Source organism: Elgaria multicarinata, chromosome 1 (genome assembly GCF_023053635.1).
Source record: "Elgaria multicarinata webbii isolate HBS135686 ecotype San Diego chromosome 1, rElgMul1.1.pri, whole genome shotgun sequence".
NCBI lineage: Eukaryota > Metazoa > Chordata > Lepidosauria > Squamata > Anguidae > Elgaria > Elgaria multicarinata.
This window is the reverse complement of record NC_086171.1, coordinates 49,223,234-49,247,994: the sequence shown is the minus strand read 5'-3', so window position 1 is coordinate 49,247,994 and position 24,761 is coordinate 49,223,234. Positions and strand designations below refer to the sequence as shown.

At 41.6% G+C, this 24,761-nt stretch overlaps 1 protein-coding gene across 1 annotated transcript in view; it reads left to right on the top strand.

The window, feature by feature from the left end:
- Positions 1-1,225: 1,225 nt before the first annotated feature.
- The window catches only part of C1H10orf67 (chromosome 1 C10orf67 homolog), a 58,078-nt gene continuing 34,542 nt past the window's right edge, over positions 1,226-24,761 (top strand). The window contains exons 1-6 of the mRNA XM_063121378.1: positions 1,226-1,401; positions 5,285-5,405; positions 8,580-8,723; positions 11,633-11,707; positions 13,920-14,067; positions 24,033-24,200. Of these exons, the coding sequence (XP_062977448.1) occupies positions 1,226-1,401; positions 5,285-5,405; positions 8,580-8,723; positions 11,633-11,707; positions 13,920-14,067; positions 24,033-24,200 (832 nt within the window). The remainder of the gene's footprint in view (positions 1,402-5,284; positions 5,406-8,579; positions 8,724-11,632; positions 11,708-13,919; positions 14,068-24,032; positions 24,201-24,761) is intronic.

Here is a 24,761-nt window from a genome sequence, read left to right as displayed (position 1 = left end):
TTTAATTCCAGCAGTATAATTTAGGAGTTGGAAATCCTTGCTGATCTACTGCAAATCACCCAGAAATCTACCAATAGATGCCCATCTACCTTCTTCCTGCCTCTGCTCTAACACTAAGTGTGCCCTATCTCTGTTCCCAACCCCCTGTGCCAATGTACAGAATACACCATTACAGCATTTAAATGCACATGGCACATAACATAATACTCAATGTAAATTGATTAGTATTGCTGCAATTCCATGCAAAGTTACCTGGAAGTAAGATTCATTGAACTCAGTGGTTCCACTTCTTAAATACATTGAGCTTTAACAAATTATCTTTAGCCAGCTGGAATGCAACCTATTAGCTTTTAAATAAAAATGCAACTACCTTGCAAAAAAAAAAGTCTTACCATTTACACTTCTAGTATTAAGTAGGAATCCTAAATGAAAAGAAAGAAGTACCCAGCCTCGTCTTTACAATTTTCCTCATCCTATATGCTAATCTGTCACAAACAATAGTAAAACTTAAAGAACTCATTATCACTTACTGAATTCATCCACAGAAAGGACAACCCAGTGTATGGGTGAGTATGGATTGTCATTGAAGCGTGGGTTTTGTGTTGCGAGAGCTCAGCTAACAAACCATGGTTTGTTAAATATTAATAACACATAGAAAGAAACCATAGTTTATTGCTGGGTTGTTTGTGATCAACAACCATGGTTTGTTAGCACAACTGGGTTCACATTGAATCATGGGTTGTTCATACAACAACCCCTGATTCAACAACAACCCACAAATCAACAACAACCCATACTCTGGCTTGTCATGTTGGCCAGATCTACACCAAGCAGGATATAGCACTATGAAAGTGGTATATGGTATGTGTCATGGGCCCCAACAGTGCACTTCAATACTGCTATAAAGCAGTAGTGTGGCTCCTGCTTTCATACCACTTTCTAGTGCTGCTTGGTGTAGATCTGACCATTGTGTGACCACAGATAGATCCTTGGTTTCTCTACCTCATATGGAAGACTGGAGATCTATGGGGATGCTCCCACCTCCTTCCAGAAGAGATTTTAGAGAATGCCTCCTGGCTCCAAAGGGCGGAGCCTTTCCCAGCCAGCTGGCCTCCAAAAGAACAGAAATCAATTGTTAAGTACAGAATTTCCATCTTGTTGCCATGGTATCCTACAATTGGTTTCTTGCTAACATTCTTCATAATACTCTAGAAGAGGAGACAAGATGGCCAAGGCAATCTCGCATCCTGCCTCTGTCTACCACTCCCGAGAACAGGATGATATGGGTGCAACTGCGCGGGCTCGAGCCCAGCAGTCTACACGGAAGCTGAGCATCTCCCCAAACATCTTGGAGCTCTTGACAGTGCCTTGTTGCTTGGAAGAATTGGAAGTTGATTACCGGTAATGTGTCAAGCTGCCTGCAGTGATAGATCGGGAGGACTCATAAAAGGGGGGAAAGCGAGGAGGAATTTGCAGAGGGGGAGGCAGTGAGAGTGGAGCACATGGGATAGCTGGGGCTTCTCTGTATGCACATCCTTTCCCTTTAATGATTATATTTTTTATCATACCCTTTCTCCAAAATGTTCAAGGTTGCACACATGATCTCTTTCCATTTCATTTAGCTCCTAATTAAATCATCTATATGCTTCTTTCCCCGTATCCCCGTATGCTCTGAGTGATGTACACACTAACCATCATATAAATCGCAACATCAGAACCCAAACCAATAGAAATGAAAACATTAAAAATACAAAATAATAAAGCAGCAGCAGCAAAAGCAAAGGAGGTGAAAAACCAAAAGGGGAAAACTGGTCTGCTGGTCCACAGAATCCATGTTTATTAGATTGTAAGCCTATGCGGCAGAGTCTGGCTATTTACTGTTTTACTCTGTACAGCACCATGTACATTGATGGTGCTATATAAATAAATAATAATAATAATAATGTGATTTGGAAGAAGCGGTCCACTCTGGAATCTGCAGGTTGGAGAAATCCAAACCCACTTGAATCCATTGCATATTTCTCTGACATCCCTCATAGAAGGTCTCAGGTTCAACCCCCAGAACCTCCATTTAAAAAGGATCAGGTAGCAGGGGATGGGAAAGGCGTTCTCCGCCTGACAGATACTCCAGAGAGCTACTGCCTGTCAAAGACCCTTTTCAGACAACATGCTAAGCAGCGGTGGTTAAGCATTTTGAGCTAAATGGCTTAGCATGTTGTGTGAACCGTTCCTAACCATGGTAACTATATAACCATAATTTAAACACGCTCACTAATCATTTGTTGCAAAAGGGTTAATGACCTAACCATGGCTTAGCATGTCATCTGAACAGGCCCACTGTACACAATTCCTGGTTAGATGGATGGATAGTTTGACCTTGCATGAGGCAGCTTCCAATATACCTCTACAGTGGTTTTACATTGCATTGTGGACCCAGAGATAAAATCCTACTCTCCACTATCCTTCATCCAAGAATTAAATAGCACAAATGTATTGCCAGCAACTCTTTATTGAACAAGTGTACAAACCCTCCAGTTCTTACTGGCGACTCCTGTTATTATTTGTTACATGAGGGTCACTACTGGCAAAGTATCACTTTGGTGATGATCCATGTAAGCACATACTTTTTTGATAAACACTTGTGCAAGGAAGCAATTTCTCGACAACCAATACTGCCATGTGACTATCAGCATTTTCTATTGATGCTGAAAATGTGTGTGCAGCTGCACCAAAGTGAGCTTAGCGGTGTCTTATCTCTTGAGCGCTTTACTGTACTTCAGACTTGTGCAGGAAACATTTCCAGTGCATTGGGCTCAATGTAAGGTGACTTCAAATTGAATTGCATCTCTGAGCCATGTTCAGAACCAGGAAATGTGTCCTATTTCCTTGCTCTTACACACAAGGATGTTAAACTTTCTCAGGCCATTTCTACACCAGCCTGAAAATCCAGGCTGGTCACAGCCGAGTCCTCTGTGTCCAAATGACGCACAGGGACTCCCGGGGGCAAGGGGGGATGAGTACGGGTTTTCCCAGGGATAAATAATTCCTGGGAAAACCCAATTCTTCCCGCGATCTCGTGTGGCACCCGTACCGGCTTTTTCCCTCCTCCCCACGAATAGCGGAGATTAGTAGAGGGAAGGAGCTGGGCTCGGAGGAATCAGGGGTGGGGGAGGAGAGGGGTTGGAGCTTCTTCTTTTTCCTTACCTTTTTTTTCGCTGGAGCGCAAGTGCGCTTCAGGTCTTCTTCTTTAAGAAAAAAATGGCACCTGCAACAGGCGCAACGCCTGCGATGGTTGCGTGCTATCTCCAGTATTCGAGGCAGTAACCTGTGTGCACCAGTTGCTGGGGAACATGGGTGGAAGGGTGCTGTTGCACCACGTCCTGCTTGTTCATCCCTGGCCGATGGCTGGTTGGCCACTGTGTGAACAGAGTGCTGGACTAGATGGACCCTTGGTCTGATCCAGCAGGGCATTTCTTATGTTCTTATGTTTAGATGCAGGGCAACGATCCCGGAAGCAGGTAAGTCCAGGATCGTCTCCCCTGCGTCTCTCTACACCCTTATGGTGTAGAAAGGACCTCAGGTTGCCTCAAAAAGCTTTCAGACATGATGTGATTAATATACAGGGAACATTTGGGTGTTACAGAAATGCAATCTGAGGACCATTTCTGGAAGTTGTTAACGTAAGAGGCTATTTAAAAATCATACTGGCATTTGTTGCAACCTTCTCTTCCCATAGTTTTGCACTAAGAGTTCCCTCTGTGAATGAGCTAAGTTTAGCTTGGGTGACGTACATGTTGACTCAGACTTATTCTGCAGCCAAACCCGCCGCCATTCTCTGCACCTGTTCTCTGCAGTTGGAAAATCCAGTCAAGTTTAGCATAGCAGCCACCTCCGGGAGATTTGTGTGTTATGAGTTTACGTACACAAAGGCCTTGTTAATCTAAACACTTGGCTTCTCAAATAATATGACAGTAGGAGTCAAGAATGGGAGAGGTAACCCTCCCACAATGCAACTGAAGGATGTTTTAAGTTGCTCTGTCACATGCTGAGCCATTTGCATTCAAGTGGCTTACTACATGCATTCCCCAAAGAATGACTCTAGGGCACAGCACAGGAATAAATGATTAAATCAAAGAAGGCATCAGTCTGGTGTCTAGAGGGAAGACTGCCTAGAAGCCCTGTGTAAGCTGCTTTGGGAGGAAGGTTGGAACATAAGTGTGTGTGTGTGGAAAGAATAATTGGTGCAATTTTTCCCATCACGCAGCATGAAATGTTCTGTCCCTGGGGGCCCCAGCCCCCACAACATAGTCTGTAATAGCATGGATAAAATTATCCACTCTGTGTAGAGGACAGTGTCAAGCAGGGCCATGGGTAAGCAGTCTGGAGAGAGCCAGGAACTAGGAGCCAGGATCTAAGAGCAATCAGGGTCAGAGGGCAAACTAGAAGGCAGAACCAGAGAAGAAGCCAGGAGGCAAGACCAAACATACAAGACATAGAGTCATAGAATCATAGAATAGTAGAGTTGGAAGGGTCCTATAAGGCCATCGAGTCCAACCCCCTGCTCAATGCAGGGCTCAGCTTAAGCAAGGCTCAGTTGGAAAAGGAAGTCATGTATATACCTTTCTGCCCAGGTTAAGTGGATGGAGTCAAGTCAAACCTGGAAGGTTCTTCCCTGAGAAGCAGCAGTTACATGGCTAACCAGGTGATGCAGTGCCAGTGGTCAGTTATGTGGCTCACCATGTGGCACAGTAGAGAAGTAGTTCATGACAGAAAGTTCTTTACTGAGAGGGTGTAGTTACGTGGCTCACCACATGGGGCAGCAGTCAGCACACCCATTCACATCCCCTATATAAAGTGACATAAAGTGGCTTCCATGTGATGGCTCCCATTGCAGCTAAGCCAAAGCAATGAGAGCTCACTGAGTGTTATTTACAGTAGACCTAAACAAAGTCAGAACTTGTTTTCCAAGTACAGGTTTTAATTTTTTTTATAAATGTTTTAAATGAATGGTTTTTTAAATTAATTAAGATGTTTTAAAGTGTATTTGATTGCAGTGAGCTTTTCTATAAGTGAGCTTTTCTATAAACGGCTTGGATTTTTTTTTTAAATGTAAGTAGAATATAAATCTATTGAATAATTATAAATGAATATTGGGGTGCGTGTAATTAAAAGGGAAAGAGATCATTTTGTAGATGATTGCTACTTTAATCTTAATATCTTTAAGGTGAAATCTCTCTGCTGTTCAGAGTAACTAATGTATTCATATATTTTAAAAATCCTATAGGCCTAGAATTTCAGAAGACCTAAAAATAGGTAGTGCAATCTCAGATCAGGCCACTCAAACTGATGTAAGTGAAATAGGAGATCTAAAAGAGTTTATCATAACAACAAGAACTTTGTTAAAGGTAAGCTGTTTCCAGCCATCATTCAAACAGTGCATTGTATGAGGCCCTGCAGGCAGTGATTTACATAAGTAGCTAGTTGTCATAAAGGAACTGTGTGCAGTTCCTATAGCTGTATTTTAATCATTATACTTTAGCATCTGTACTAAGTTTTTCTTCAGCAATCATGGCTAATATTTTCATTATGTTTTATTGACAATCTCCCTATTATGCACTTTTTATTATCAACTTCCAGATAACATCTGGAGCTGAAATCAAAATGATTAAGCCTATAGCCCTATGCAGGTGTTTGCCTGCTAGCATGTACAGCAAAAGTGGGGGGACCTAGGTGCACAGGTAAGCCTTGTTCCCAGTGTCCCCACATACCTGGCTTCCAGTTAGTTCTGAAGGTCTGAAAAGGGCTCTGCTGAATGCACTTACTGAGATATTTTCAAACCTTTGCACTTAATAACCGAATAACTAATCAGATACCAGGTACATAGGGATGTTGGGCATGAGGCTTATGTAAGGGTGACCATATGGAAAGGAGGACAGGGCTCCTGTATCTTTAACAGTTGTGTAAAAAAGGGAATTTCAGGAGGTGTCATTTCTATGCATGCAGCACCTGGTGAAATGCCCTTTTCATCACAACAGTGAAAGCTGCAGGAGCCCTGCCCTCTGTCACTTTTTGCACAAATCAGCAAATTTCAGCCACAATTTGTGCAAATTTTGCAAATTTCAGCCAAAATTTGCTCAGATCTCTATTTGAGCAAATCTCTATTTGAGCAAATCACAGCAGACCCCTCCCCCTCAAAATGCAGAAAAAATCCCTGGTGTTCAGGGAAAACCTGTGGCTCGGCTCGCAAATGCAAGCCAAGTTGGGCAGGCGGAAGAAGTCTGTTGAGCCCTAAAAGGGCCGGATTTCCAAGTGACGGACATCCCAACTTGAGACCAGACAGAAGCTTTTTATACTTCAGTCCAGAACCACCCTCAGAATCCACCCACTCCGACAAAGTGGGTCGTGACCAGATACTAAAGAGTTCATGTGACCAGATACTAAAGAGGGCAGAGCTCCAGCAGCTTTAACTGTCGTAAGGAAGAGGGAATTTCACCAGGTGCTGCATGCCTGCTAAAATCACACCTGCTAAAATTCCCTTTTCTATACAACTGTTATAGATACAGCCCTGTCCTCTTTTTCATATGGTCACCCTAACCAGCATTGGCACAGCAGAATTCATTGCATTGTGGGATTCGTGGAAATGGGTGTGCTGGCCCAATCCTGCAGTTGTTGCTCCAGGCTCAAGGGTCTCTTGGCTTAGCAATCTCTGGGATCTCAGCTTCATCGGGATCTCCAGTTCCACAGTGATGCTTGGGCCCAGTGACTCCTCTGTTGACACCAGTGGTTCTTCAGCCTCTGAGTTGGTATCCAGGTCACTGGTGGATTTGGGAGTAATGACAGATTGGCATAGTCTGGTTCATCATACTGAGTTAGTGTGCTTGGGATCAATCTTCTGTAACCTAAAGTAGGGTGACCATATTTTGGAAACCAAAAAGGAGGACAACATGGTCTCCCCCAAGGGGGCGTGTCCAGTACCAAGGGGGCGTGCCCACCCGAACATAGCCTTGGTCACACATTTAAGACAAATCTGTTCTACATAACATCTTAATGTTAAAATCACTGAAATAAAGAACAAGTGAGAGATTCAATGTATCTGAAATTAACTTCACTCACTCCTACTTTTGTAGGTTTTGCTGTACTTTGAAGCTTTTGCTATACTCTGTGTGTTACATTCTCCCCTTCCCTCAAATATCTTTTCTGACTGTGTCTTCACTCATTGCAAGCTGCTGTTGTTGTTAACAGGGTTTGCTACTGCCCCCAGATCTATTTCAAATTTGGTATGGCTAAAGCTCTACCTAAAAGCTATCATGGTGCCAACTTTCAGCTCTTTATCTTTAAAAATGACAGTTTAAAAAATAATAATTTTAAAACCTCATTTTTTAAAAAAATTCCTAAAAAATCAATGGATGAATGGATCTGTTTCAAATTTGGTGTGGCTAAAGCTCTACCTAAATCCTATCACAGTACAAAGTTTCATCTCTTTAACTTTAAAAATGATGATTTTAAAAATAATAATTTTAAAACCTCAATTTTTAAAAAAATTCTAAAAAATTAATAGATGAACAGACCTGTTTCAAATTTGGTGTGGCTAAAGCCCTTCCTAAGAGCTACTATTGTGCCAAGTTTCATGTCTTTATCTTTAAAAATGACAGAGTTATAAGCATTTTTGTTAATTCCCATTAGAGCTGCTCTTTGAAAAAAATCCGGATTTCCCCTCCCCCTCCCGGATTTGCCATCAAAAACCCAGGCAAATCCAGGCAAATCCGGTCATATGGTCACCCTAACTAAAGCAGCTACCAAAGAGATTAAAAACCAGTTTTAAAATCTCTCCACTGACTCCCAATTAGTTTCTGAGTGAAGTATAAAGTGTTGGTTATCAGCTTTAAAGCCCTACATAGTTTGGGTCCAGGTTACCTGCGGGATCACCTTCTCCCGTACAATCCACCCTGCACACTCAGGGCCTTTGGGAAGAATCTACTTCAGTCAGTCAAAGTTACACTGATAGGTATTACCCAGAGGACTTTCTATTCTGCTGCTCCCAGACTGTGGAATGGCCTGCCGGAGGAGACTCCTCAACTTAACAGTCTATTAACATTCAAGAAAGCTATAAAGACTGATCTCTTCCGGCAGGCCTATCCAGTGGAATTTTAGGATATTTTAGAATGCTTTTAGGATGTTTTTAAAAATGGCCTAATCTTCACCAAGCCGGAGGCTGCACTATGAAAACGGTATGAAAGCGGTACATAAAAGGCAGGAGCCCCACTGACCAGGATATACCACTATGAAAGTGGTCTATGGTCTGTGTCAATGGGTCCCCAACAGTTGTCAGTGCACTTCAATACTGCTAAAGCAGTAGTGTGGCTCCTGCCTTTTATATACTGCCTTCATAGTGCAATATCCTGCTTGGTGTAGATTAGGCCAATGTATATTAAGTTTTAATTCAGTTTTATTTGTTTTATATTTACTGTTGTTACTCATCTCGATCAGAATGGAGAGGCGGGTAAGAATTAATTTATTATTGTTATTATTATTATTATTATTTTGAAAACTTGAAATATTATTTTTTTTTGCATTTTCAGTTCACAAATTCTATATATGATGATTTTGCAATGTATAAAAATGTCCTTAAAACACAGTATGAGGAAAAAATACATGAACAGGCATCCAACCTCTGGTTAGAAATAAGTGACAGACTGAAACACATTGAGGACTTTTATAAGCAGGTACAGTCTAACTTTCCTTATAGCTCTTTAGCAACAATGTGATATTGCTAACGTGTTCCGTCACTCTAGGTTTTGTGTTTGTTTGCTTGATTGCTTGATAGAAATCTGTAGCAATATCTCTGTGTTGATGGTTATAATCTAGCAGCTAGCAAGGCAAGACAGAGGACCTATCTACATTACAGACTTAAACTGATTTTGAGAGCAATCCTATGCATGTTTAAACGAAAAAGCATGGCCAGTTTGGAACGCTGGGAGTTGTAGGATTTTTTCTGTCTAAACACGCACAGGATGTTGCATTTATTATTTGTATTTTTATACCGCCCAACAGGCGAAGCTCCCTGGGCGGTTCACAAAAACTAAAACCATTCAGAGTATAAAACAAACAGTATAAAAACATTATATAAAATACACATTAAAAACTGATTAAAAACTTACCATACATGATTAAAACATCTTTAAAACATTCTAAAATTTCACTGGATAGTTTAAAATCATTCCCTCTTTGAAAGACACTCTGGGAATTTTAATTGTATGAGGTTCTCTAACAGCAAATTCCTAGCACCTCACCAAACTATAATTCCCAGGATACTTTAAGGTAGATTTACAATTAAATTGATATTAAGCTCTGTTGTGGCACCCCGCTTGTGGACTACTCTCCCATTGGAGGCCCGACAGTCCTGTCAGGTAGCTTGCGGGTGTCTCAGGTGAAGTTGAGATGACGCAGGGGGGCAGGGAGTCACAGATACAAACAGGCTTTCATTAGCAGCAAAGAACCACATAAGCCACTGGAGTTTTTGATAAGATGTTACTGCATTTTAATTTGTAGCAATTGACAGCACAATTCCTGTGCATTCTTACTCACAAGTAAGTTTCATTGAGTTTGATGGGACATACTCCCAGGTAAGTGTCTATGAGATTGCAGCCTGAGGTAACTGTTGTGAGGGTGCCCTGTCTACACCATAATTCTGCACTATTCCAGTTACGATCAGAATAACTGGATATAAACTATGGATATGATCCATAGAGTGGCTGTGAAAATATAAAGACCTCCAATGCCAGCCGAGGCAATTGAGAGCGTCATCACACGAAGGAAAATTGTGTTTCCTTAGCATCGCTTCTCCACCACCGCTTTTGTCCTTCTTTACTTCCTCTTTCTTACCAGAGAGGAAAGAGAAAGTAAATAAAAACTATGTGGCCCATTCAGGGGCAATTTTTATTGCGCCACTTTTCCTACACACAGCAGGAGATTGTGGCACATTCTGTTATTGTTGTTTTTAAAAAATTGGATTAAAAGAGGCCTGTTTTGCGACAGAAAAATGAGCGGAAGGCACGCAGGAGGCGCGCGGCAGGCGGACGATGTCTAAAGGAAGCACAAACATCCGTAAGTGGGTAGCAGCGAGTGTGCGATAAAATGCTCATCTGATGATGGCCTAAGATCACATGGTCCAGAATCCATGCATTCACCACTGGAATTCCATGTAACAACTAGAGGGATACAGAACCTTTTTCGCCTCATTGTCTAAACTAGGAGCGTCATCAGACAAGCATTTTATAGCATGCTTATTACTGGCCACTCATGGATGTTTGCTGGTCCTTTTGAAGATGCCGTCTGCTTCCTGTGTGTCTCCTTCTCCTTCTGCTCTTTCTTCTGTCACAAAAAAAGACCTGGAAAATCCAGTTCTGGGGGCTGTAACGAAAGTTGCCACCATTTCTTTCCTGTGTGAAGAAGGAGGAAGCCGTCTGTCTCTATTGTGGGACAGAAGCAGGAGGCAAAGCAATGGTAGGGAAACGTGATCCATCTGATGACCATCTAGTTAACTAGACAGTGCCCTTATACCAGGAGTGAAGAACCTCAGGCCCATGGGCCAAACCCACCCCCCTTAGGGTCTCAATCGTCTAGGTAGCCCCAGAGGGCCATGTCCCTTCTGCTAACCACACCCCCTTTCCTCCCAAACAATGAACATTGGGTGGTTTCCCAGCTTTTGTGCAGGTGTTTCCCCATTCTAAAAGGTTGAAAATGCATAAGCTAAGGCTTAGTTACTGGTTGTAAAACATTTAAGCTATTATGTGCTGGTATTTTTTGTAATTTGTTTTGTTTTAGCCCCTCCCCCTTTGCCTTCACTCCCACCCACTACTGGAATGTGGCCCTGGGAGCTTTTCCAAAATTGAATTTGGCCTTCAGGCTGAAAGAGGTACCACATCCCTGCTATATGGTCTCCATCCAGGGAACACGATGGCATAGGCCTGTGGCTCTGTTTGAATGCCAGCTGTTGTGACTGCTGCTACCCACTCACAGCATTGCTTTTGGCTCTGTATCTCAAGACCTGGGGTGCCTGGGATGTGCCAAGTCTGAGGGCTCATCTATACACCAAGCAGGATGTTCCACTATGAAAGTGGTATATAAAAGGCAGGAGCCACACTACTGCTTCATAGCAGTATTGAAGTGCACTGCAGCATCTACACTACTGCTTTATAGTGGTACTGAAATGCACTGACAACTGTTGGGGCCCATGATGCATCTACACCAAGCAGGATATAACACCATGAAAGCAGAATGAAAGCGGTATATGGTATGTGTCATGAGCCCCAACAGTTGTCAGTGTACTTCAATACTGCCATAAAGCTGTAGTGTGGCTCCTGCCTTTTATATACTGCTTTCATACCACTTTCATAGTGAAATATCCTGCTTGGTGTAGATGAGCCCTGAGTGTCCTGAAGCTGGCAGCTTAGCCCAAACACCCTTGAGAATTGTACCTTAGCTCCTTAATTAAAAACAAGAACAGCGCACAGAGAGTGAACTTTGCTTTCATGATGAAAATAACAAGATCATTTTGATGACAGATCACTCTGATTCTAATATGATTTTATTGAAATGCCTAAAAATGTAAATTCTCCCCCTTTAATTACAGAAAGAAGTCAAAATACGACAGAGCTACCAGCAACAGTTATGTGATGCCCTTGCAATTCTCAAATCAAACTATGCAGTGAGTTTTTACATTCTCGCTACAGTGTCTACTTTGTGTATCCGATATATAGTGGGCTTCGTAGAGGATAAGGCTATCAATGGCTAGTAGCCATGGTAGCTATAGATGACCTCCAGTATTGGAGACAGGATGCCCTGTATTACAGTTGCTAGGAAACACTAGCTATTGCGCTCATGTTCTGCTGCTGGGTTTCCCACAGGCATCTGGCTGGCCATGGTGGGAACAGAATGCTGGGCTAGATTTAGAATTAGAACTAGATTAGTATTCAGCATGGCGCTTCTTACGTTTTTATGGGATGCAGCTCACCCCAATTTGCTTTGTCTGGCACTTGCATTGGCACTGGGGTGCAGGATCCTCCCCACCTGTCTGCCTGCCCCTTCTCTAACTAGTGAAGTACAACAAAGAGAGATGATGATGATGATGATGATGATGATGATGATGATGATGATGATGATGATGATTCTGGCCTCCAAATGTGTACTCTAGTCCAGAGATGGTCTGCAGGCTCCATTCAGGTGGTCTGCAGAAAGGTTGCAGAACAGTAAAGAATACCTGTACCTGGTTCTCCACTCAATTTGCTTTTCTGATTATCTCTATCAAGGCTGTTTTGAAAAGGCCAGATTATCAAACAGGCTAATAAATCGGAGTGTGCACTCCACCCCGGAATTATCTGGTAATCGCTGACATCCACAGAGCATTCGATTTTCCAGAGCAGAGATTGGCTGCTTCCAAACCCATCAATTAATTTCAGAGCGGAGACGTGACCAATCAGAGCTTCTAAAGTCTCCGGAATTATTCTCTCTCTCTCTCTCTCTCTCTCTCTCTCTCTCTCTCTCTCTCTCTCTCTCTCTGTGTGTGTGTGTGTGTGTGTGTGTGTAAACTGAATATCTCCATATTTGGAAGGCGCTGAGTGGGGTGAGGGGTAGCTTTGATATTGCCTTCTGCGGCTAACCAATTAGGAATAGCCACAGCGCTGTCCCTGACAGTGTTCTCCTCCAATCACAGTGTTTGGGGGGTGGGAAACACTAACTGGCTGCTGATTCTGGCTGTGGGGAGGGGGGAAGAGAGAAGGAGCATGTTTCTGCTCAGACTCATAGAAGTCAATCATCCACATTTCTACAGTATGAAAGTGCTGCTGGGCGGGCTGGCTGGCATGGTGAGTGAGAAAGCTTCTACACTTAAGTCAGACACAGGCAGGCTCTTTATTTCAGCGGCTGAGTGCAGGGGTGGGGGTGAAAGGGGAAGGGGGTGCTCCAAAACTGAGGCAGAGAATCACCTCTATGGAGCTCCAGATCAAATTTCAAGGCAGAGAAGACCCACTTTGCACACCCCTACTAATAAGGCCTTGGCCCCATGATTTTCATAACGTGGTGGTGCAGTTTGCTAATATTTGAATTGACCATTACCCGACCACACAGCTGTGACATGCCCACTAGTGTGGGTAGAATGTAGTAGGATATACATCCTCCATAGTCAACTGCAATTCCACATGTAGTTTTCAGCATACAGCATTGGGTGGATGATGTTTAGGAGCTACCAGTAGCACCCATAATGTCTAGCCAAAAAATAATAATCTAATGAGCAGGTATTTAAACCCAGGCGTCTCCAGTCTCGGCCCAACACCCTGTCCACTATACCACACTGGTTGTTGTTCTGCTTCTGCAGCATAGCTGGTTATCTTGAATTCAACTATCAAATTCAGATATGATTTAGGAAGTGGCGTAGTGAAGCCAGCATTCATAGGGTCAAAGCAACAGGACTTTTTGATTAGCAGGGATGATGACATCATCTCCCACCCCTTCAGGATTCCCTGTTCCCTCTAAGCTTAGCTGCAATCCTCATAGTAGATAAAGGGGAAATGGATTTTCCCAGCAACAATATATTGTTATGAGCTATCTGTGTTTAATGAAAATATTTTGGGGTGGCAATTAAGTCCCATTAACTTTACCAAGGGCCTGCTCCTGGCACAGATAAAAACTGCTAGAACTGGTTTGTTGGAATGGATCAACACAGCTGCCTGCATTTTTGGAGTCACCTTGGGAGCGTTGGTATTGGGACTCTGATGAGCACCGGAAATTTACAACTACACCACTGGAGTAAGGGTTGCAAAACAAAATCCTGTGCTGAAGAGGCCATCCGCTGTTGCAGCTGAACCCTCTGACTGTGATCAATTGCCACATGTCTCTTACTAGCACTCCTCTTGCTTTGACAGAAACATTTCCATACAGAGGTAAAAATATCTGCAGAGAGTGAAGAATCTATAGCCGCAAAGATAGGAAGACTAAGGAACAAGATTGAAGAGCAAGCGGCTACAATCGAAAGTTTAGAAGGAGAACTACAGCAGCAGAAAGAAAGAGAAAGTGAAGAGGTATGCTATTTTTCAAAGCCTTTAGAGCAGGAGTGGGCAATGGGCAGACTTTAGGCTTACAGGATCTACGTTGGGTTTTTTCCTAGAACACTGAGGTCTACCAAGTGGAGCCAGGTGCAAAACTGTGGCTCAGGAAGTCAGACATAGAATTTGGGAACAAGGTGCCCCTGAGCACATGTTTAATGCAGGAATTTGCTTTCAGTTCCAGAACTGTAGCTTGCACACAAACCCTTTCACACACAAATCTATTTCTGTTTCCCACCACCACACCTCCAAGCTTTCTTGATCTCAGCAGCCTAATTTAGGAGGGAAAGGGGCCCTTTTTCTTGTCACTCTTGTTAAAGCAATGGGGAATCGGACACTCTTGCTGATCTATCTGTGAATCTCCCAGAGAACTATTGGTAGATCCTGATCTACCTTCTGCCTGCCCTGGCTTCAGAATATACATGTATCAAAATATTGCAACAGAAATAAATGGGGTACGTAGGTGGGATATATAGCTGAAATCTAGAGCTACTTCATATACACAAGTTACCCTACACAGTTATCATTTCTGTGTTGGATGTCACGGAGCAGCCTTTCCCAGCTGGCTGGTGGATTCTGGGAATTCTGGTCCAACACATCTGGAATGTACAAGGATTGGGAAGGCCACTGTAAAGCATGAAGAATGGCTAAGATCAAGAGAAACTATTTCAGGCATCCCTAAAGCTTGAACGCATCTCATGGGATTTTTACTTTTTATGTTTTACTAGCCGACCTGGCTTTATTTTATTTCGCATGGGGGTGGGTGTCACAGCTGACACCCAGGCCATAGCTAGACCAGGGCTATATCCCAGGATCATCCCTGTGCATCCAAATGACACACAGGGGATCCTGGGAGCAGGCAGGGACAACCCCTCCATTTGCCTGGGATAATCCTTAGGTTTAGCTAAGGCCCCACTGTCAATCAGGATGTACTTAAGTATTACAAAGGCAACTAAGAGCTCCCCAGAACTACCACGGAAGCTTCTTTATGCCATGAGTGCAATGCAACCAGGGCTGGCTCAAGGCATTTTGCTGCCCAAGGCAAAGAACAAGATGGCACCTCCTTCCATTCCATGTACAAAAGCCAGCGGGACTGGCAGTTGAATCTTTCTTCAACACTGGTGATAAGACAGCATCCTCCATCACACTCAAAGGCTGTAGGCTAGCTTAGGGGGTACAAGGCATAGTACATAACTCTCTCCTCCAACACCATAATGCCACTTCCTGGCATCTGCTGCCTGAGTCAACTGCCTCAGTCTGCCTAATGATAGGGCCAGCCCTGAATACTACTAATGTTAAGAAATGTTAAGACATTCTGATTTCATTGGGGAAATTAAGAGAGCATGGCTTAATTTTGGTTGCATCGTGTATTTTGTACATCATTACTTGAAATAACTATTAACTCAGTACTCTGCTGTAACTGACCAGAATAAAGTTGTGCTTGTTTTTATTAAGTGGACTCAAGTGAAATGGGTATCCTTCTTACAATATTTTCTAGCTGTTCCTTGAATAACACAACTTGTACGACTGCCCCCTCTTGTGGATTTTAATCATGCAGACACCCTTATATCTAGGCAACTGATTTCCACTTAGTGCTTTTCTTTCGCAAAGGAAGAGGGGAAACATTACATGGGACTGCAAAAGTCTGCCTGTTCCTGCACATGGATCTTCCCTGCAAAATCCACTTGGATTCTATGTTCTGACATAACATCAGCCATGAACATTCCTCCATGGAAAATTTTCCATGGAAGAAAAATGTTATGATAGAATCAGCAACCTAGAACTTAAAGCATGTGATGTCAGGTGGTGAGTGGATGGCTGCGTACGGCAATTTGGAGTCACGTCCTAGGGGCTATTTTCCAAAACACCAGTAGTTCCAGCTATCGTCAGGCATACACTTGCATGGAAAAACTCAATACATGACCTCGTAGAGCAGGTACAGAGCCAGAAGTGATTCATAGGAAAAGTGAACATCTGATTACTGAAGTTGCTGCCAGCTGCATCCATGTAGTTGTTTAGCACTATGTAGACAAGTTTAAACGCGTCCGAGCAAAGGATCAGGCTCATGTGCTTTCCCTCTCCTCTCCATCTCCCATGCGTCTGGGAGGAAGACTTCAGAAGAGTTTAGTTTAACTTTCAAAGAACCCTTGCTTAGCAGTACATTCAAACCAGGGGTCCTGGTTTAGAACAAACTCAGTCTAGTAAGTTTCAAACCAAACCAACTCAAATCATGGATTGCAAAGCTGACTTGCTACTTAACCCCTGACCTATATGGCTACAGATAGGTCAGGAGTGCTTAGTAAGTAGGAGGAAAGTCCTGTCTGAAATGGGCCAAAAATAATGGATTTCACAAGAAACTAGAATATTAGCAAAACTACTAAAGCATTTGTAAACAACAACATGTTATTTGTATTTTAAATTGCATTTACATTATTTTCACAAATAATTATTATTAAAACATTTTCTCCCTCCCACAACATTTCACAATGTTCGATTTTTATATATATAATATATATATATATATATATACACACACACACACACACACACACACACACGCATGCATATTCACAGGGGTTCTGTACATACATTCCTAGAATTGAAATAAACTACAGGCATTTATAAAATTTTGCAAATTAATTTGACTAGATCTTAGAATTAATGGGGTTGTGTTTAAGACCATGCTCTTATGCATTGTAATTTGAATCTAGCAGGACTTATTTCTAAGAAAATTAGCATAAGATTGAACTGCAAGTTGCAGGGATAGGGAATTGTCTATCATGGTCTCTGACCCTAGAAACCACAATATTTTTAAAAATATTTTTATTTATATTTATATACCATCTTTCACAAATGTCCCCAAGGCAATTGGTACAACAATTCAAATAAAAGCAATAATAAATAAAAACAAAAAACCCACATTGAAACAGCATTGAAATAACATTAAAACACTACTCACAATTTAAAAGGCCAAATTAAAGAGATATATCTTAATATCTTTCCAAAAAGATGAGAGAGTGGAGACCAATCTTAGCTCTGAGGAGAGAGCAGTCCACAACTTGAGTATGTTGCAGGGGAAACTCAGAGGAGGAGGATCCAGGGGAGAACCTGTAGTGCCATCTGCCACTTCCTCCTGGCCAGAGGACCACGGCTAGTACGTTGTCCCTTTCAGAGTAGTCCCAAGGAAATGAGGCCCTCAACATTGCAAAAGGGGGGTCCTACACCCTAGTTTGTAGGATTATTCTGGGATAAATACTTGAAGCTCTCAATCTTCTGTCTTTCACCTCAATCCACAACATTTGTACTGGCATATTTTCTTGCAATCTGGCACCATCAAACAATGCAGCTGCTAACGCGACACTAATATGCTGATTCAGCAAGGGAGATTTGCAGGTGGAAGTCACCTTCCTTGGATGTAAATGATGCAAATAAGCATCCTTTTAAAATAATATTATTATTTTAGATAGAAACAGTACAGATAAACATCAACTCCCTGTCCCTCCCCTCCCCTGATGAGAGTACCATCAAAAAATATAGATAGCATGGACAAAACCAAGTTTACAGTGTCAAAGAGGTCTCCTGCCCCATTCCAGAGATCTCCATGTGTGGCTGGAGGTGGATATCCATGTTCCTTTGTAACCACGTAAGAGATAAAATAAATAAAGTTTTGTAAAAAGTGGTGGTGATCGTGTTGGTGGTTTTTTTGGTTCCATTTCATTTGTTAATTTGCCCATAAGAGCTAAATCCCAAAGCTGTGCCAGCCAGATTTCAAATAAGTCTCCATCCAGGGATCTCCAGCATTTGGCTATAGCTGAGTCTTGCCACTGTCATCAGGTGAATTATGAGGCCCTTCTGGATGAGTTCTGGTGCCGCCCCATCATATATTGATAGGAGGGCAATTTTAGGATTGAGTGGAATAGTTTGGTTAGTGATGAATTCAGCCTCATGGAAGATCTTTTTCCAGAATACATAGACTAATGGGCAATCCCACCACATATGGAAATAGTTCATCCAGATCCCATAGCACTAGTTGGATGTGGCTTTTAATGCAGATAGGAATTTGCATTATCATTTAGAGCACTAGCTATGACATGTGACTAGCTGTGCACAACTAGAACTGAAGTCTAGTTTTGGGGGCATTGCATTATAAGAGCTATTGGTCTGTTCCATCATGGAAAGTCTTTGGACTGAGATGCCAAAACGGCAGATTTTGTCCCAGTCATATTTGCATAAATAAATCGTACAATTAACTTGCACATGCTCCCATCAAAGGATTCCACAATTCATACTTCTTTTGAAAGTACAGTTTAACACCACCTCAAAATGCACATTTTCCAGTGGGGTAAACGCAAAGTAGCAATCTAATACTTACATAAATTTATAGGGATTAAAAGCCTTCCAGGTTTAAGGGAGTATTTTTAATTGCCACATATTTTCATATTTGAAGCTGCAGGAATCTCCCCCTTTGTTCATTTTGCTAATAGAGCATCCACATTGTCACAGGAGACCAAACAGTTAATACATTTTTTTTTTTTGCAGTTCTTGTTTATAACAGATGGTGGAGCTAAAGCTAAAGGCTAGCCATGCAAAAACCATGACCTACAAATTGATAAAAGTAAAGCTATAATACAATCAGATTTTGGTGAATTTCCATTTAATTAGACTACATTTGAATTTTAAAGCATCTTACTTCCATTCACATAATTAATTAATTCCTTTGTTGTTGTTAGTAGTAGTAATAATAATAATGATAAATAACCATCATCATAATTTGCAAACCGCTTTTCAGCACAAAGCCCCCAAAGTAGTGTGTAACAGATTAAGAGTACAGTCCTATGCAAGTTTACACAGAAAATTCCCACAACTTCCAGCATGCCCCAGCCAGCCATGCTGGCTACTGGGAGTTTTAGGACTTTTTCCTGCCTAAACATGCATATAGGATTGCATTGTAAATTCAATGACACAAAAACAAAATAAAATACCCTCATATATACTCATGAACTACCCAGAGAGCTTCAGCTATTGGGAGGTATAGAAATGCAATAAATAATAAATATTATGGCTCCTGGTGCAGTGAACTATTGGTACTCAAATGCTGCCACAGCTAAGGAACTAGTGTTTAAGCCTATTAACTCATGGATCATCCTTTGAAAGATCCTTTGAAATTGTGGATTTGCTCTGCAACCACACAGAGTGGAACAGTGTCACAGGGGAATATTGACTAATCGCTTCTTTGTACTGTTTGATCTTTATTAACACCCTCCAGCAGATCTTTATCAGAGACATCCCCGAGAATTTCCTAGATTTTGATAATTTTCTTAAATGAAAAAGAATCAATGTCTAGTCCAGTGAAATAACTACTAATTATAGAGGGTTTGAAAAAGCACAACAACAAAAAAACCCACCCCCAGGCTTTAATATGGGGAAACTCAACCGGAATTGTGTATTCTAACTACATGTGAATTTGGAGGCTTATATTGTTATTTTAATTTTAATCTTTCACACTGGTTTATTTTCCCCAATTAATTGCTGCATATAATTATTTACTATAGAAGGACAATTGCAAATTAAAATAAATGATGACTTCTCAAACCACCACTTATCATCATATGAATGGATTTCATGTCCACCCCACAAACATCACTTGCGTGATCATCACTTTCCCCCTGTAGCAGGATTAAATCTACAGTGATGTGCTATGAGCAGCAACCTATGCATGTCCCTTTTACTATGGTAACCATATGAAAAGGAGGACAGGGCTCCTGTATCTTTAACAGTTGTACTGAAAAGGGAATTTCAGCAGCTCTCATTTGTATATATTTGTATATTCCCTCTTCATCACAACAGTTAAAGCTGCAGGTGCCCTGCCCTCTTTTAAATCTGATCACTCTAGTATAGCTCTAACTGTTGTGATAAAGAGGGAATTTCACCAGGTTCTCCATATATACAAATGAGAGCTGCTGAAATTCCTTTTTCTATGCAACTGTTAAAGATACAGGAGCCCTGTCCTCCTTTTCATATGGTCACCCTACTTTTACACCATCCCCCTAAAAATATTTCACTTGGAAGTAAATCCCATTGAGTTCAGTAGCACTGACTTCCAAGCAAATGTGCTTTGCATCTAACTTAATTTATTCAGATTGCTTCATGCTTGCACTACACAGGTTTGCGTTGTATTATACTAATATAGCTACTTCATACATGGGTAAGAACTCTAAAAGGGGTCATGGAAAGCATCATGGAGATGTCACTTTTCTTAGGCAGCAGCAGCTGTTTGCCATTGCACAAACAGAATCCCTCCACCCCGAAAGTGGAAATGAATGGGAAGGTTACTCACCTCGGAACTCTCTAGCAGTCTTTCAATATGATGGGTTATTTGACATTAGTGTTTGCAAAATCATTTGCAACATTTTCAGGGCTGGCCAAAGACATTTTGCTGCCTTACATAGAGCAGCAAATGGCACCCCACACCCACTCATCTAAAGTTCATAGTTTCCAAAGCCAGCCAAGCACCTCTCGCCCTCCCTGGCAGTAGAAATTACAATAATAACCAAGTAAGTAACTAACAATTGGCTGCCTGTTTATGATACCTAAAATCTGCTGCCCGAGGTGACTGCCGTACTCTGTCTCATGGTAGAACCGGCCCTGAAAGTTATGCACCCACAAACATCAGAAACAGTGTGACTTGCACACGCTCATCAAGAAACAGGATTGCAAACAACAAGTCTGTTCCACAACCTAGCTATGTCCAGTACATGTCCCAAGTAGTTTGGCCTAGCTAAGCCAAATTACACTTAAACCCTATGTGAATAAAGAGAGGGAGGGCAAAGGTGGAAGCCAGATGCTAGCGTGACCATATGGAAAGGAGGACAGGGCTCCTGTATCTTCAACAGTTGTATAGAAAAGGGAATTTCAGCAGGTGTCCTTTGTATGTATGCAGCACCTGGTGGAATTCCCTCTTCATCACAACAGTTAAAGCTGCAGGAGCCCTGCCTAGTGTGACCAAATACAAAAGAGGGCAGGGTTCCTGCAGCTTTAACTGTTGTGATGAATAGGTAATTTCACCAGGTGCTGCATGCATACAAATGACAACTGCTGAAATTCCTCTTTCAATACAACTGTTAAAGGTACAGGAGCCCTGTCCTCCTTTCCATATGGTCACCCTATTAGATGCATGCACATTGAATCCAACTGGTCCACAAGTCAAATTGGGATGGTTCTGTTCCGCCTGTTTAGGACACCACCACCACCCGCCTTAGCTTGAGTGATGCAAATCTCTGTTTGCAACACAACAGCTGGACCTTCACCATAAGGCCAAGCAGCTAGAATCATAGGCTACCAAATCAGATGGGGATGAGAAGGGCAATAGCTATTTTAATGAAAAGGGCAGGTTGCCCCTACCCCACCCTCAAGGGCTCACAATCTTGCTAACTAACATGAACTTTGAGCCTCTATGCACAAAGGAGGACAAAAGAAACAAAGGTATTGGAACATTTTAATAGAGAGGGGGAAAGTAACTGAAGGGCCTTGGTGGACGCTCTGTATATAAAAGTGCAACAAATACACAGCTGTTATGCATTTGTGGCTGGGGATCTAGGCAGCTTTTGTGGGTGGGGGAAGATAACAGTTAAAAAACTATAAAAATAATAATTTCTATTTTTTTAAAAAAAAACCAATCAAGATGTGTACAACTACCTCTGCCTGCAGCAGCAACATCGAAAATTCTGGCTCATTTTTTAACTAAGGCAGAGAAAAAACCAAGGGCTTAAAAATATCAAGAGAGAGAGAGAGAGAGAGAGAAATATTTCTGAGAGCTGCTGTTGCAGGATGATTGTATTTTCCTGGGATACAAACCTCAATATTTTGCTTCTGGAAAAAAATGGAAACCCACTTACCAGAGTGCAAATTGCAATTGTTTGTAAATTTTGCTTAAGGATGTATGAGAAATTTGTTTCAGTTTGGTTTTGATCAGGATTTACGCAGTTCGCTCCTTTGAGACCAAACACAGATTCGGATATGATCTGACGTTGAGGTCCATACATTTGCAAGTTCCAAATGTGATCCACGGACCCCAAAAAAGATGTGCTTGACAGCATGCACGTGTTTGGAAAATGCACAGAAATTTGCTTTAATCAATGGGAGAAGAATGCGTCATTTCAAAGATGCACATGATCGATGTGTACATTTGGGGAAAATATGCACAAAAATACAGATTTTCATGCGAAAATAAACACTCAATTTGGAATGAGCTTCAAGATAGGATTCGGAGAACTTCAGTAAGCTCATTTTGCTGATTCACTCATCCCTAAGTTGGGTGTATGGTTCTCTGAATATGTCACAGCCATAACAACCCTCTGAGGAAGCTTGGGCTAAGGGACAGCGACTGGCCCATGGTCACCCAGTGGGCTTCATGGCTGAGTAGGGATTTGAACCCAGGTCTCCTGGGTCCTCGTCTAGCACTCAAACTATTCCAGCACACTGATTCTAAAGGGGAGGGTGGTTTTTAGAAACAATTCATTTCTCCAGACACAGAAGAGGGCTGCCTCACTCTTAATAGTTTTGCAGAAGAGAGAATTTCAGCAGGTGAAGCTTGTCATGCAACATGATTTGTATTTTGTGACCTTCTGCATCTAGACGCCCAAGAAACAATTTAGCTAAATTACATTTAAGCATAACTATGTTCTGTGCAGCATTTGGTGTAGGAGTATTTCTAAATCCTGAATTTCAAGGCTGAGGTGCTAGTTTTTCTTTCCTTTTTTTTTCTTTGAACCTTCAGATGAGCTAGAAAGGAAGACATGCTTTCAAATACGCAATAAATCTAATAATAGCACATATTTCCTTTTAGTATTGGGGGAGTTACTAACCACAATGTTATTGGCTTATTGACTGTTTATTTTTTAAAGAATTCAATATAATCTTCTGGCATCATTATGGAGTTGTGTTTCAACTTTCCTCTGAGAGCTTTTCCATCTCTTTGAAAGAATATGCGGCAGTAAAATCTCGACAGCCATTTGACAATATATGCAAATGTGTTAAATAGCTTTGAAGCAGACAAGAAGAAAGAGTGGCTCTCCCAATAAGCTTGGATGCATACGAAGTCTTTTCCATAATGAACGTGGCAAGATTTTAACAAAGGGCATGCATAATAAAAATGTAAATGAGTTTGCTTTACCAAAAGTATAACTTTAAAGTCTTTTGTTGTGTGCTGTCCTGGAACTTTCCTACAAGGTTATCACTGTTCACATGGAGATTTAAACCAGCGTCTTCAATGGCATCTTTTTTAAACACACACACTCAACGGCCTATGTGTGACGTGCATGCAAAGCTAACTTAATGTTCAGAATATGAATTGCCTCTGGGTGGCTCCAGCACTCAGCAGAAAACCAACTGTGTTGGTATCAGGCAGCCTGATGGACTCCATGTGGCTCCCAGCCTGGAAATTTCACCGGTTTGACATGTGATGTGCTCCTCATGGCAATGGCAGTGCTGTCACTGAGATGCGGCACAAAAGGGACAAGCCCCCCCCTTCTCTTTTGCTGCCCCCTGGAGTTGCCTACCCATGGTTTCTCCTGCCTGCCTAGCTACGGACAGCGCTTCATAAACACAGAGAGAAGTGTGGGTGGAGAGACCCCAGCTGCCTTTCTGGACGCAGGCTCCACAATAAATTGGCCTGAATGATGAGGGCAAACAAACAGTATGATATGCATTATTCCCGTCAATAACCCATCCCCATGTGTTACAGTCTTTGTACATAAGGTACTGCAGCCTTTCTTCCGGCAAGTTCTATTTAGTCTCCCAGTTTTCCTTCCCATTCATATTATAACTAATATGACAGGATTCAGAAATTTTTATGATAGCTGCATTGTATAATTGTTGTGGGCCCCGGAGGCATATTTACATCTTTTCCCTCCCCTTTTATGCCTCATGCTTTAGAAATAGACGGCTTCTTAATCTTTCAGCTTCCATATGACAGAGACATTGAAACAGAGTTGCTTCAGCAAGAAAATCGGGAGTTCAAGGAACAAATGGCTAGCCAGCTTGGCAAATTTGCACGCCTTCAAGAAACTCTGAAACGCAAAGAGAAAGAACATACTGACTTAGGTAAACTTTCTCACAGGACAAGAAATTTGAGTATGTAGAGAGAAATTAATATACAAAATCTAAATTGAGCCAAAAAGTATGGCACAGTTATTCTTGAATGTTTCCATTTTCTTCCATAATTTGAGGTAATCCTTTCTCAAACTTAGTGGGAAATAGCCTTGTTTCAGCATTTGTTTATTTTTCATGTATTTACTGATAAGGAAACGTTTGTTATCCACAGGAACATTAAGACTTCTAATATTTACCGTTCAAAGTGAAAGACATTGTACAGTAGTACTCTAATGTTTCCTCCCAAATCTACATTGTAATAAATATTTCTACTTCTAACAAAGCAACGCTTCTTCACAACTCCTGTGTAGTACCCATCTGATGATGAAGTATAAGAAAAATGTATGTTAATGTGGCACAGGCTTTAAGATTCATTTGTTCTGCAGTGAATTGCTATTTTTGCTGGATATTTCAAAACAGGTCAGACATTCCATAACCTGAATTCTTTATATATTTTACTAATTCTTTTTTTAAAGGTTTAATTTATGACATCTTAAACAAGTGTGTGCAAAT